Genomic DNA, 14,296 nt, shown 5'->3' with positions numbered 1-14,296 from the left:
TGCACTCGTTGAAGTTTTTACTCCATGCAGTAGGTGGCCTCAATCGTATCTCTCATACCATTTTAACACTGGGCGGGAAGCAAGCAGAAGAAGAACAAACATGGTGGACTCTGGACTGTTGACAAGACAACAACATCCCCAAAACAAAACAATTTCTTCTAATAACAGCGACTGTTGCACTTGAAGAGATCCACTCATGTCTATCACCAGCAGCGACTCGTTCCACGCCCAGCTGGCCGCGGTGATCGAGGTCCTGGCGAACAGCGCGGTGGCAGAGATCTGCAAGCTGGTGGATGATGGCTACGCGGTGCTGCGGCTGGAGATCACCCAGAATCAGAGGGAGTTAGACGGCCTCAGGAGGAAGCTGCTGGTCGCCAAGTTCCAGACATCTAGACGGAACAACCACCAACGCAGCAGCAGCGCCGTACATGTGAGGCCAGCCCGGCAGCCCCAGTGGACTGTTTTATTTTTTAATAATTCATAATACATAATTTTGGCGTTGGAAGTGGAACTGATTGAATTATTGAATACAATACCTCATTAGTCAGAAATGTAAGTTACAGCCTTAGAGTATATATTACATTATTATTATTTTTGTCACATACTTTGGAGAAGTTTCCATTGTGGTCCTATAGTGTGTTCAATTCACCAAGATTAGCAAGATATAGCATTGAAACTCCATTTAGTTACTAACTAAATGGAGAAAGGGGAGAACATCAGCAGTGAATTCTATGGGAAATTGCATTTTCTCAGGCTAGTTTTGAAATAAACCAGTGATTCACTTTTTTAATGGATGGTGTCAGGGCATTCCTAGGGTGAACAGTACACTGACGAGTAGCCAATTTGCAACTCTAGATTTATTTATAATGGGATGAATCTAGAGTTGCAATACCCTCCATCGACTCCCCACTCATCTTTTTTGGTTTGCGATCTGCTTGTCTTAAACGACGTTAAACTCACCAACATTGCAGCTGTAGTACAAGCTTGAATTATCCTCTTTCAATCTGCCGAGCTTGTTTTTCATAAAAATCCACCGTAGAGATGTTATGAGCTACTTTCTGTCAAGACATCCTCTGCAAGTGATTTCTTTTTCTAAGTGTTGCAGTTTGGAAGCACTCGTTTTTATTAACGGGTCGCGCTGCTGCCTCCTGCATTATGTGCAAATTCGAAACAGGTGGAACGCAGGGCTGTTCAGTGACATACGACGAGTGCTTCCAAACTCCAGCACTTAGAAAAATAATCACTTGCAGAGGATGTCTTGACAGAAAGTAGCTCATAGTCGTTTAAGACAAGCAGTTGCAAATTGCGGCTAACTGACGAGATATTCCACTTTGCGTGGGACAGTCCTCATTTCCAAGACTGAAGGCGTCCCACAAATTGAGACCCTGTCTCACATTGTGACTGCCTGGCAGGCATCAGTGTTCAAATGCCCTAATATAATAGAGCACCCTAGCCTAAGGTTATTAGACTCTCGTAGATGTATAGATTCTGACATTGATTGAAAAGGTCAGAATCGATAAACACATCTACGATGTGTTTATCCCCTGTTAACCCATTCTGACCTGAGATCAGATTCATACGAGGTTTCCACTGGACACACACTGGTCTGATGAACCCATTCTGACCTGAGATCAGATTCTAAAAAATGTCAGTCGTTCTTTGATTTTTCAAAAAATAGCAGACCTACAAGCTCGTATCGCGCCACTCGGTGGCGCGATATGAGCTTGTAGATCTGCTATTTTTAAATAGCTAAAGCAGGGGTCCTCAACTAGAAATGATGAAGGTCCACAAATATTTTTTTGAATAAGACAGAGGTCCGGTCCCATGCTCGGCGTCCATCGGAGAGCGGGGCTCTATGCCCGTTTAGTATGGTCAAGCCAAGCTTATACAAATCAGATCCCCTTCCACCCAACCAATAATGGGGTGCAGAGTGCAGGCCCGGAGTGGAACTCCAAATCAGGCCGGGAGTTATACGCACTGGCAGGCCACACTGTGTAGCGTAGCGCGCGCCAGAATTTTGGGGGCCCTTGGGGGACATTTTGGGGGCCTTTGCAGCAATTTCACATGAGAAATGTACCATCTGATGTTATTTATATTATTAACTTAAAAAAAAAAAAAAAAAAAAAATGTTTTTTTTTTTTTTTTTTTTTGGTGGTCCGCAAAGAGGTGGTCCGCGGTCCGCCAGTTGAATACCCCTGAGCTAAAGCATAACATGATGCCGACACCAAAATGGGTGCCCGGTCAGAATGGGTTAAAATAACAGGGGAAATATCCCCTAGGCTACAGTACCACTACCAAGTCAGCCATACCACCAATGACCAAAATCTGCATTTTAAAACAAAATGTGAGATGCCAGAGAGGTTTAATAACAACACATTAGGCAATATTATGCCTATGCCGAATTTAGTAATACGTTGATAACCCTGTCCCATCCCCCCCGTCCCACACAAGCGATACGTCTGTCCCTCAAATGAACAGTTTGGATCTGGTCCCCCTAGGCATTTCACATTTTGGTGGCAGAGTAGCAGAATTTTCCCATGTTTCTTCTATAACTGGCCTGGGTGGTACCCGATCGTTGCCGCTCCCTCTAGTATTGTGGATGTAGGTGTCACATACTTTGGAGAAGTAGTTAGTCAGGTAATATGAGGGTATTGGGCCCCCTTTGACTATCTTAAAATCTTCTACCCTCAGCCAGGTACATCTATAATTTACTTTTGATGCCCTGTCTTTTTGTTTTCAAGAATACAGCTCAAATAGGTAACCTCCTCTTTGCTTGAGATTGCTATATTGTCACCTTGAAATCATTTACATTACTATGGGAATGTTTGGATCTAAATTATATTTTGTATTTGTGATTGTCATGAAAAATGCACAGGGCATATTAAAAATAACTTTAATAGAATGACATTTTCAACAATGACTGGTAGTAACTAATATACTCAAATTAAATCTACTATGGTCAAACACGCTATGCTTTTAATACTTTTATTTATACTAATGTTTTAAAAATAGGGGAAATAGCCATTCCGCTATTGTTCAACAGATTAATTCATAACAGATGAATGAACAAATAATTAAGATATGGTGATTATGTATTTATTGTGACAGGTGACCCGTGGACCTTCGGCGCCCAGCAGAGCCAGATGTAACCCCGCGACCAAGAGCTCAACACAGGGAACAGGAGAAGAGGAGGAGGACAGGGGCGCTGGCTTTCCTATCATCTTGAAGGTGGAGGGTGACGACAACACACTCAAAGGTGATTAACGGACATCCTCCGTCTTTGGTGCTGAGACTGCAAAACACCAGAATCATTCATGACGCAATAGGAGGGGGCTCGCAACTCACTTTAAAAAGCACACATTATCCACGGCAGGAAACACAAGAACGTGTCTTGAGTGCAGACAGTACTACTTTTACATTTCAAAGGCGTGCGTGTGTGTGTGTGTGTGCTTGTGCGTGTGTGTGCGTGTGTGTGTGTGTGTGTGTGTGTGTGTGTGTGTGTGTGTGTGTGTTTTTATTTATTTTATTTCCTAGCTCTATGATCCGAATCTGAGAACATAATGTGGTCTCTAGCTGTCAGTCTTTTCAGAATAGCTATTGTTATATGTTCTCTAGTTTGCAAGTCATAATTACCAGGTTGTGTGCCCAAGAGGTCCACAGACGTCCTAAGAATTACCCGTACGTGGTTCCGACGACGTCTTAGCAAAAAAAAGTAGGCACCCTGGGTCCCTATTTTGAAATTGTTGAAAGGGCACACAATGTGTTACTATACACATTACTACACACTTAAAGCTACACACTTCTTTTTTTTTTTTTTTTTTTTTTTTTTTTTGCGGCTTACGCCTTTTATTGTTTTTTTTAAGGGACAGACAGTAGGCTGACAGGAAACGGGAGAGAGATGGGGGAAGACATGCAGTAAAGGCCGTGTCGGGCTCGGGAGTCGAACCCGCGGCACACTGCGACTGGATTACCAGTCGGGTGCCCAGACGGTTACGCCACCGCCTGGGCCAGCTACACACTTCTTGATTATTTAATTAATCATCAGTAAAGTAATCAATAGCAAAGAAAATAAACGATAGTTGAAGCCCTACTCTACTCATCCTCTTTACATTTCAGAAATGTAATATCCAACTGATAATTCACTCTTCTCCTTTCAGACATTCAACCCCCAGTCGAGCATGGAAGTGAAACAAACACAACACCTAGAACCCTCGCTGTAGAGCCTGATAATCATCTTCACCGTGTCGACCATCGATTCAACACCCGTCACCATAGTAACGGAAATGTAAACAGAGAGAGCCACCATTCATCATCTCACGACGATGGCAACCTGTTCACCAGTGCATCTGAGTGGGCAGAAGCTGGTGCATGCATAGAGGTGTGGAATAATAACGCTGGCAGCCTAACTGCAGGGAGCTGTTCTCTGGACCCTCCATATAACTCAGGCCCACATCAAGATGGGAGAACTGGGAGCAACACTGATGGCAGAGAGGGTTCTCCTGGAGCTTTAGTGGACCGGGGAGGAGACATTTCCGGTGACCACAATAACGTTGCTCCATTCCTGGCTGGTAATCTGGACTGGGAACCCGATATGGTGGTGGTGGATTCTGTTCCAATTAAAGTGGAGGCAGACATGAGCTCAGAGTGGAGCATAATAGACAGGGATGGGATAACCAGGTCTGCCAAACAGAGACTCAAGAAACACGGGAGAGAGGAGGAGCTGGAAGCAGCGCGCTCAACCCTGACACTGAGCACAGAGACCTTAGACAGAACTACAGGTTTAAAGTCAAGTTTGGTTGTTAATACTAGTGCCCCTTCCTATGGTGGCCTCTCCTCTTCCTCCTTCTCTGCCATCAAAACCCACAGGCATGTGTTACACCCTCAGGCAAACCGAGAAGACAATCAGTCGTCTTCCCTCAACGAAATTGCCGCCTCCTCAGATAGGGAGTTCAGCAGGCTCCTGAGCTCCATCCCGCCTATGGCGCTACCCGCCCAGCCAGCCCGTGACGCCAAAGGTCAACCGCTCCGTTGCGAGCTGTGCGGGAAGACCTTCAGAAAGTTCCAGAACCTGCGGCTGCACCAGCGCGTGCACACGGGCGAGAAGCCGTACGGCTGTCGCCACTGCTCCAAGCGTTTCTCCTACCAGCATCAGAAGAAGAACCACGAGCGTGTTCACACCGGAGAAAAGCCGTTCCGCTGCCCCATCTGTGGCAGGTGCTTTGTGGATTCCAGCAACATGAAGAGACACATCAGCATCCACACGTGACGACGTTGTTGCTACAGCATTGAATTAAATAATGCACATCCTCTCTCTCTGTTGCTGAGCCGAACTGCAAAACAGCAGATTCACGCAAAACAGGAAGGTTGCTCGCACAGCATCGGCATGCGATAGTAGATGACAGATCAATGAGGTGATGGCGATTGGTTGTAAGTAACACATACTGTAAATGGTGCATTTTTATAGCACCCCTACATCCAAGGCGCTTTACATAGATACATTCACCCATACATACACCGATGGCGCGGGGAAACCATGCAAGTCAACCAACCAGCAAAACCACCACGCAATTCGGGGTTCAGTGTCTTGCTCAAAGACACTTCGACACTAACTCTGTGGGAGCCCGGGTTCGAACTGGCAACCTTGTGGTTACCATCCGGCCACTCTACCCTGAGCCGCCGCCGCTGCCACATACAGGCTTATGCCCTCCGACAAGGTTAAAATGTATTTTAGATAGCAAAAAAACAAACGCTGAAGTGTATTTTAGACAGATGCCAGGATCATTTCATTTGTAGACAGTAGACCTGGCATCTTGTTTAGACTGATGATGATCTTTTCTCACCTTATGTTGCTACTAGATTACTAAATTCCCAAAGTGTGTGTGTGTGTGTGTGTGTGTGTGTGTGTGTGTGTGTGTGTGTGTGTGTGTGTGTGTGTGTGTGTGTGTGTGTGTGTGTGTGTGTGTGTCGCTTCTAGCCTTGGTCCCAGCCTTACTTGTCTGCAAAGAGAAACGTGCGGCGGAAGTGTTTGTTCGTCAGATGTTTTCCCCCCGGTTACGATATTTTTCCAACCAATCACAACACTTGTTTCATTCACTGAGAATGTAAACTGATTTGTAAAGCATCATTCCTTGAGTGGTACTTCCGCCAAAATCCTGCAACCAGTGTGGTCCTCTTCAGGGAGATGCCCGTTCTAGGAGAGGCATCAAACCACGCCCCAACCAACCCCTCACCCCGCCTACTCCACCTTTGACCTTTACAGACAACACACACAGTGGCAGGCCTGACCATAGATATAAAAACCTTGATGCATCATTGGCCGCTGCAGTTCATTGGAGCTTCCTGTATCGCACCGCAAGGCGGAAGTGCGGCGTCACCATGTGCGTCACAGAAGCTTGCCTCCTCTCGAGATACAGACACTCCAGAGCCGAAGGAGCAAGGAGGTGTCTACCTTTCTATGTATATGGGACTGACACGCAAACACACACACAGGGTACAGGCTTTAGTTCCTACACTATTATTCGTCCGACAGTCATTAGACCGACAACCTACCTCTCCCACTGGTATTACAATGTCTGTTCTGCTATTGAAACCACATTGGGAATAAATTGTGTATAAAAGAAAGCTGATAACTGATTCCAGCTAGTGTTTTTATTTCTGGATTAACTGGTTTTATAAGTGACACTGATAAAATATAGTTTCTAAAATGGTGTTTGTGTTGACTGGAGTCTGTAAGACAGATGTGCCGTAACCACTTACATTTGGTGTAACTTTGTTTAGAGAAGTATAAGTGCTCTATAAACAATGTTGTATTATTTTGTCAGAACCTAAGCCTGTCATTTAATCATTATTTTATTTTGAATCTTACCGTTCTGTTCCTGTGTTTTACTCTTACTGCTGTTGACAACTACATTTACCAAAGAGGATCAATAAAGATTTATCATATGGGATGGATCAGAACAGATGGATCCTAGTACTACTGAATAGCTCTGTCATTAAACCCCTAGGTCTGTGCAGTGTGTGAGAATGATCTGCAAGCTCATTTTACTCCATGCAGTAGGTGGCCTGGCCTCAATCGAGTCTCATAACATTTTAGCAAGTGCTGGATGCAGGGCTGCTGTGCATCTCTCTGCAGAACCTACTCAAACCGCCGGAGGAACAGCAAGGGGAAGTGGTGAAGGCTATCATGACATTTCTGGCAGATACAGACCTGCACCGTAAGGTGTAGGGGTGTAAGGCCTGTATAACGGTGCAGTACCGAACAAAACAGTGGGAGGCAGCAATACGCTGATTCGCATCCAGTCTGCTGGAAAGCTAAAAGAAGAAGAACAAACATGGTGGACTGTTGACAACATCAACAAAACAAACCTATTTCTTCTTCAACAGGGAATGTTGAACTTGAAGTGATCCACTCATGTCTACCAACAGCAGTGACTCGTTCCACGCCCAGCTGGCCGCGGTGATCGAGGTCCTGGCGAACAGCGCGGTGGCAGAGATCTGCAAGCTAGTGGATGATGGCTACGCGGTGCTGCGGCTGGAGATCACCCAGAACCAGAGGGAGTTAGACGGCCTCAGGAGGAAGCTGCTGGTCGCAAAGTTCCAAACATCCAAACGGAACCAACGCAGCAGGAGCTCCGTGCATGTGAGCCCAGTCGCAGTGGACTATTGTCACGACCATGATGAAATTATTTTGCGTTGAACGTTGGAACATATTTTGATTGAATGCTTTATTAGTCAGAAATGTCAAATGTAATTAACAGCATTGGTCAGACTGTTCAGGCCGTAATCCGCCGCCGTAACCGAGGGTTCCGAAAGGGGCTAAGTCAGACATTAAGGTAAATAGCAGGGAATATTATCAGTATAATCTGGGAATACATTTCTTACCAATAATTTTCTTCACCAATGTGTTTGTAAAGGTGTCTACTAACATATCCCATATTGGTTTATATTCAACCACCCTAGGGGAAGTTTTGACAGCTGCTTAGCCCCTTTCGGGACCCTACATAAAGCTTTTCTGAATGTCAGAAACTTCAGTAGCATTGGGTTCTGCTTGGAGGGCTAACAGCTGCTGAAAGTTGGGGTACCATCAACAGCCTATATGGCAAAATGTTTTAAATTTCATTATGCTTTAAATAGCATGTGGCGTGTCAAACTATCATTCTGAATCCATTCCAAGCATTCGTTTTGCACGAAAACACTCCTTGGGCTAAAAACGGCCATAGACACTTGCCCAAATGTGCCCAAATGGCCTGACCTCACATTTGTGATGACGGCTATGTCCTTTTTAAGCCCAACGAGTGTTTTTCTTGCAAAACTAATGCTTGGAATAGATTCAGAATCATGAAAAACCCATAGTTTGACCCCTAGTTTGGCCATATATAGCCACTTGCCCAAATATGCCCAAATGTGCTGACTTCATCACATTTGTGATGACGACTATGGCCTTTTTAAGCCCAAGGAGTTTTTTTCCGTTCAAAACGAATGCTTGGAATGGATTCAGAATGATAAACCCCCTAGTTTGACACGTGACATGCTACTTAAAGCATAATGAAATTTAGAACATTTTGCCTTATAATGGTTTATGGTACTCCAACTTTCAGCAGCTGTCAAAAATGCCCCTAGGGTGGTTGAATATAAACCAATGTGGGATATGTTAGTAGACACCTTTACAAACACTTTGGTGAGAAATGTATTCCCAGATTGTATTAATATCCCCTGACTAAAAAGGATAACGCAAAAGTCCTGGGGACTTGTTTCCATTGTGTTCAACTCATCAAAATAACATTAAAGCTACACTAAGAGGGGAAAACGTCAGTGAATTACACCTCCATTCTATGGGAAATTGCGTTTTCTCAGGCTACTTTTGAAAGAAACCAGTGATCGATTCACATTTTAATGGATAGTTAACATTTTGGTGGCAGTCTGGCAGAGTAGCAATATTTTCCCATGTTTCTTCTATAACTGGCCTGGGTGGTGCCAGATTGTTGCAGCTATTGTAGCTGTATGTGTCACATACTTGGGGCACTGCCCCTTTGAATATCTTAAATATAAATACCAATCACATTTTTTTTGATTAAACCTGTCTTCTTTCTACCCTGAGCCAGGTAAATCTTTGATTGACTTTCTTGATCACTTTTGATGCCCTGTCTTTTTTTGTTGTCAAGAATACAGGTAAAATAAATAGGTAACCTCTTCTTTGCTTGAGATTGCTATATTGTTACCTTGAAATCATTTGCATTTACATTACTAAGGGAATGTTTGGTTCAAAATTATATTTGTATTTGTGCTTATTGTAATGAAAAATTGCACAGGGCATTTTAAGAATAACTTAAATAGAATGAGATTTTCAACAATGACTGGTACTAACTAATATACTCAAATTAAATAATGTGCTATGGTCAAACAGGCTATGAATGTAATCCTATTTATACCAATGTTTTAAAAAAGGTATCGGGTACCAATACCATCGCCTATAATCCATCTCGCCGACCGCTCGGTGTGCCCGTTCTTGTATATATTTGGTTTTTACTGAGAATAAGGTTAGAAATGAAAAAACGGATGAATGGAAATAATATGAACGAATAATAGAATAATAAGATATGACTTAAGTATTAATTGTGACAGGTGACCCGTGGACCTTCGGCGCCCAGCAGAGCCAGATGTTACCCCGCGACCAAGAGCTCAACACAGGGAACAGGAGGAGAGGAGGACGACGGGGGCGCTGGCTTTCCTATCATCTTGAAGGTGGAGGGTGGCATCAACACACTCCAAGGTAACATTAACACAAAAAATAATGCACATCCTCCGTCTTTGGTACACAAGAATGTGTCTTTTTATGATCAGTACTTTATTTTACATAGAAATACACATAAAACATAAGACCTACAATACAAACACAGCACAAACAACAGCAGAGTACGTATTCATGGATAGACAATTAAGATAGATAAGATAAACAAAGAAAAAGGGAAAAAAAAGGAGAAATCAAATTAAAATGTGAAAATAGTTTACATTATTTACACGACCAAACGCAGCATCATCAACCGTATCATAATGTGTAGTAATACAATAAATAATCAAGAGGGCATTGCCTGACCATGGATCACACCAAGGGACCCGCAACATGACTGAGGAACACGTCCCACTTCAGATCATATTTATCCAACTGATTATTCATCTTAAAGGATAACCTCTCCAAAGCAGCCACAATACCGAGCTGAGTGAACCATACATGTGCTGGAGGTAAAACCTCAGACTTCCATTCCTTAACAATGATCTTCCTGCCCACCATTAATGCTGTTTGAATCCAGTCAGCTAGAGGTGCAGGGAGGTGTTTTAGTGGCGATGGATCACCCAGAATAAAGAGAGCCGGTGTATAAGGAATATCCTGGTTTGTGATTTGCATTATATTCTCATGAATACCATAGCGACACAAGAATGTGTCTTGAATGCAGACAGTAGTGCTTAGCAATCAGTCCTACTCCAGTTATTAAACATTTACATTTCAAATTTGATTGTGTGTGTGACTGTGACTGATAACAGTATTGTATTAAAAATAGATGGGCCTGGGCACTGTGGCACAGTTGGTAATGCTGTCGCCTCACAGCTAGAAGGTCCTGGGTTCGATTCCTGCTGGGGACGCTGTGGGCACTGGCGGCGTCTTCCCTCCTCTGCGTCATCAGTGCCCATACCCAAGGCGGGGGTTGGCGATAGGGCCTTTCTGTGTGGAGTTTGCATGTTCTCCCCGTGTCCCCTAGGGTAGATACCCTCACAAAAACATGCCGTAATCCTGGTCTCTAAAACTACCTCCCCCTGGCCAGCCGGGGCGCCTGATGGAGGGGAAAGGAACTGGTCGGAATAACGTGTCCCTTCCACACGCTACGTCCGGCCGGGGAAATTCCCCTCTGTCAGGTGAAAGAAGCAGCTTGGACTCCTCATGCATAGAAGGCGGCATGAGGTCAGTCCGCTGCCCCCCCAGGTTGGCAGAGGAAGTGTAGTGCCCAGGATTACATTAGATAATTGGCACTGGGTGAAAAGAAAACTGGGTTACAAAATCGTGGGATAAAATAAAATAAAATTGATGGGCCTATTGTATATTGTTATATGTTCTCTAGTTGCATTTGCTTGTACATGTAGTGGTGAAAGTGATCTATCAATCATTTTTAAGTGGCACTTCAAGTACATCATATGCATTTTGAAAAAGAGAACTTGTCCCCAGTTGAACCTCCCTGAATACCGTAAATAAACGTGTGAAATTAAATTAACGTACAATTTGAAATTAATATACAGTACAAATGTAGATTAAACAAGTAAATGTGTAGCAGCCCTCAATTGATGAAAGAATTACGGAGTTGGATGGTCTCAACGAGTGTTTATTTTCATTCGAAAACTGTGAAAACTATAAAGAATGAATAAATACCATTACAATCAGATTAATTTCTTAGTTTCACTCAACAATAAAATCAGTGCATTTAAATTCATCACTTTAGTACAATACAACAATAAAATTATTAATTTATAGTTGATTATAATTCAGTGATGCAACAACAATTCATTTCAATATAAACAAATAAGCAGAATATAAAACACTACCGGTATAACCAAATGTACCGTGGACCAAAACAAAATACCATGAGCAAGATACAATTCAATCTCAAAGTAAGAGAACCCAAACGAGAAGAACAAAATATACAATCATGTACCTCGCTCCGCTAATCAAACCAAACGGTCACAGCCATCAGGCACTGTGGACACTACAGACACTTACAAACTTATAAACGTCTTACAGGCTTCAGATTGCTTGATCAATTGAGTAAAACATAAATATGAACAAACATTTCTATAGCCTCATGATGAGTCATAATTGTGAGCTTGTGGAGCTATTTCTGTATGACACCATTAATTAATCATCATTAAAGTAATCAATAGCAAAGAAAATAAACTATAGTTGCAACCCTACTGCGCTCACCCTCTTTACATTTCAGAAATGTACTGATAATTCACTCTTGTCCTTTCAGACATTCAACTCCCAGTCAAGCATGGAAGTGAAAGAAACACAACACCTAGAACCCTCGCTGTAGAGCCTGAGAATCATCTTCACCGCGTCGACCAGCGATTCAACACTGGTCACCATAGTAACGGTAATGTAAACAGAGAGAGCCACCATTCATCATCTGACTGCAATAACAGATTCACCACCACAAGTCACGACGATTGCAACCTGTTCACCAGTGCATCTGAGTGGGCAGAAGCTGGTGCATGCATAGAGGTGTGGAATAACGCTGGCAGCCTAACCACAGGGAACTGTTCTCTGGACCCTCCACATAACTCAGGCCCACATAAAGAGGGGGGAACTGGGAGCAACACTGATGGCAGAGAGGGTTCTCCTGGAGCTTCAGAGGACCGGGGAGGAGATGTTTCTGGCAAGTGGAGTAACGTTGCTCCATCCCTTGCTGGGAATCTGGACTGGGAACCCGATATGGTGGTGGTGGATTCTGTTCCAATTAAAGTGGATGAAGAGATGAGCTCAGAGTGGATAATAAATAGGGATGGGATAACCAGGTCTGCAAAAAAGAGACTCAAGAAACACGGGAGAGAGGAGGAGCTAGAAGCACTGCGCTCAACCCCGACACTGAGCACAGAGATTTTAGACAGAACTACAGGTTTAAAGTCAAGTTTAGTTGTTGTTAAAGACGACAATCACCTTCCTTCCATCAACGAAATTGCCTCCTCTGCTAGGGAGTTCAGTAAGAACCTGAGCTCCATCCCGCCTATGGCACTACCCTCCCAGCCAGCCCGTGACGCCAAAGGTCAACCGCTCTGTTGCGAGCTGTGCGGGAAGACCTTCACAAAGTTCCAGACTCTGCGGGTGCACCAACGCGTGCACACGGGCGAGAAGCCGTACGGCTGTCGCCACTGCTCCAAGCGTTTCTCCTACCAGCATCAGAAGAAGAACCACGAGCGAGTTCACACTGGAGAAAAGCCATTCCGTTGCCCCATCTGTGGCAGGTTCTTTATGAATTCCAGCAACATGAAGAGACACCTCAAAATCCACATGTGATGGCGTCGTTGCTACAGCATTGAAAGAAATAACACACATCCTCCGTCTCTGGTGCTGAGCCGAACTGCAAAACAGGAAGGGGGCTCGCCTCGCACAGCATCGTCATATGATAGATGACAGGTCAGTGGGTAGGGATGGAGCTCGTTGATAATGAGCACCTTATCGATCAGGCTTATCAAGCTGGGTTCTTATCGAGCCCACTATCAAACGTTTATTATTTTTTGGAAAGACGGGAGGCTTTCGCCTTTATTTTATTTTTGTAGAGGGATAGATTGAAAGCGGGCTGACAGGAAATGGGGACAGAGATGGGGGGGGGGGTGACATAAAGTAAAGGCCGTCGGGTTTGGGAGTCGAACCCGCGGCACACTGCCAGACTGGATTACCATTCAAGATGCCTGGGCCGCTGAGCCACGGCCCAGGCGCAATTGACCTTTTTACTATTAAACTGACATGTTTGTGCCAGCATGGATGATTACATTTATTTCTTGGTCGTCTCTTGTCTTGATTGTTTAAACATGACGTCATGGGCCGCTATGCTCGATAGCAGGCTTGATAAGCCCAAAGCTTATTGATACCGGCCATCCATCCCTATCAGTGAGGTAATAGGGATTGGTTGTAACACATACAGGCTTATACACTCCCAACAAGAGAAGAGTAAGAGTTGAGAGAGAGAGAGAGAGAGAGAGAGAGAGAGAGAGAGAGAGAGAGAGAGAGAGAGAGAGAGAGAGAGAGAGAGAGAGAGAGAGAGAGAGAGAGAGAGAGAGAGAGAGAGAGAGAGAGAGAGAGAGAGAGAGAGAGAGAGAGAGAGAGAGAGAGAGAGAGAGAGAGAGAGAGAGAGAGAGAGAGAGAGAGAGAGAGAGAGAGAGAGAGAGTGTGCAGCGGAAGTGTTTCGGAACATCCGTCAGATGTTTTCCCTCCGGTTACGATATTTTTCCAACCAATCACTGAAAATGTAAACTGATTTGTAAAGCATCATTCCTTGAGTGGTACTTCCGCCAAAATCCTGCAACTTCTGCCCCCCAAAAAATGACCCAGCGTGGTCCTCTTCAGGGAGATGCCCGTTCTAGGAGAGGCATCAAGCCACGCCCCAACCAACCCCTCACCCCACCTTTGACCTTTACAGACAACACACACAGTGGCAGGCCTGACCATAGATATAATACAGACACTCCCGACCGAAGGAGGTGTCAACCTTTCTATGTCTATGGGACTGACACACGCAAACACACACACGGGGTA

The 14,296-nt window shown here is 44.3% G+C and overlaps 1 protein-coding gene across 2 annotated transcripts; it reads left to right on the top strand.

Annotated features, from left to right (window-relative positions):
* The first annotated feature begins 111 nt into the window (after positions 1–111).
* On the top strand, positions 112–13,300 carry LOC310859033 (uncharacterized protein). Of its 2 annotated transcripts, XM_083765386.1 has the most exons (4): positions 112–430; positions 3,109–3,256; positions 4,158–4,778; positions 12,660–13,300. In XM_083765386.1, the coding sequence occupies exons 1-4, from the start codon at positions 197–199 to the stop codon at positions 13,055–13,057; spliced, it is 1,401 nt and encodes a 466-aa protein (XP_083621512.1). In that variant the 5' UTR covers positions 112–196; the 3' UTR covers positions 13,058–13,300. The 2 variants fall into 2 exon arrangements, with proteins under 2 accessions (XP_083621512.1, XP_083621511.1); XM_083765385.1 differs by lacking the exon at positions 12,660–13,300 and having other exon boundaries at positions 4,158–6,153.
* Positions 13,301–14,296: the final 996 nt, after the last annotated feature.

Source organism: Protomyctophum parallelum, assembly GCF_964188405.1.
Source record: "Protomyctophum parallelum genome assembly, chromosome: 5".
Lineage (NCBI taxonomy): Eukaryota > Metazoa > Chordata > Actinopteri > Myctophiformes > Myctophidae > Protomyctophum > Protomyctophum parallelum.
This window is presented reverse-complemented; position numbering and strand designations above follow the sequence as displayed.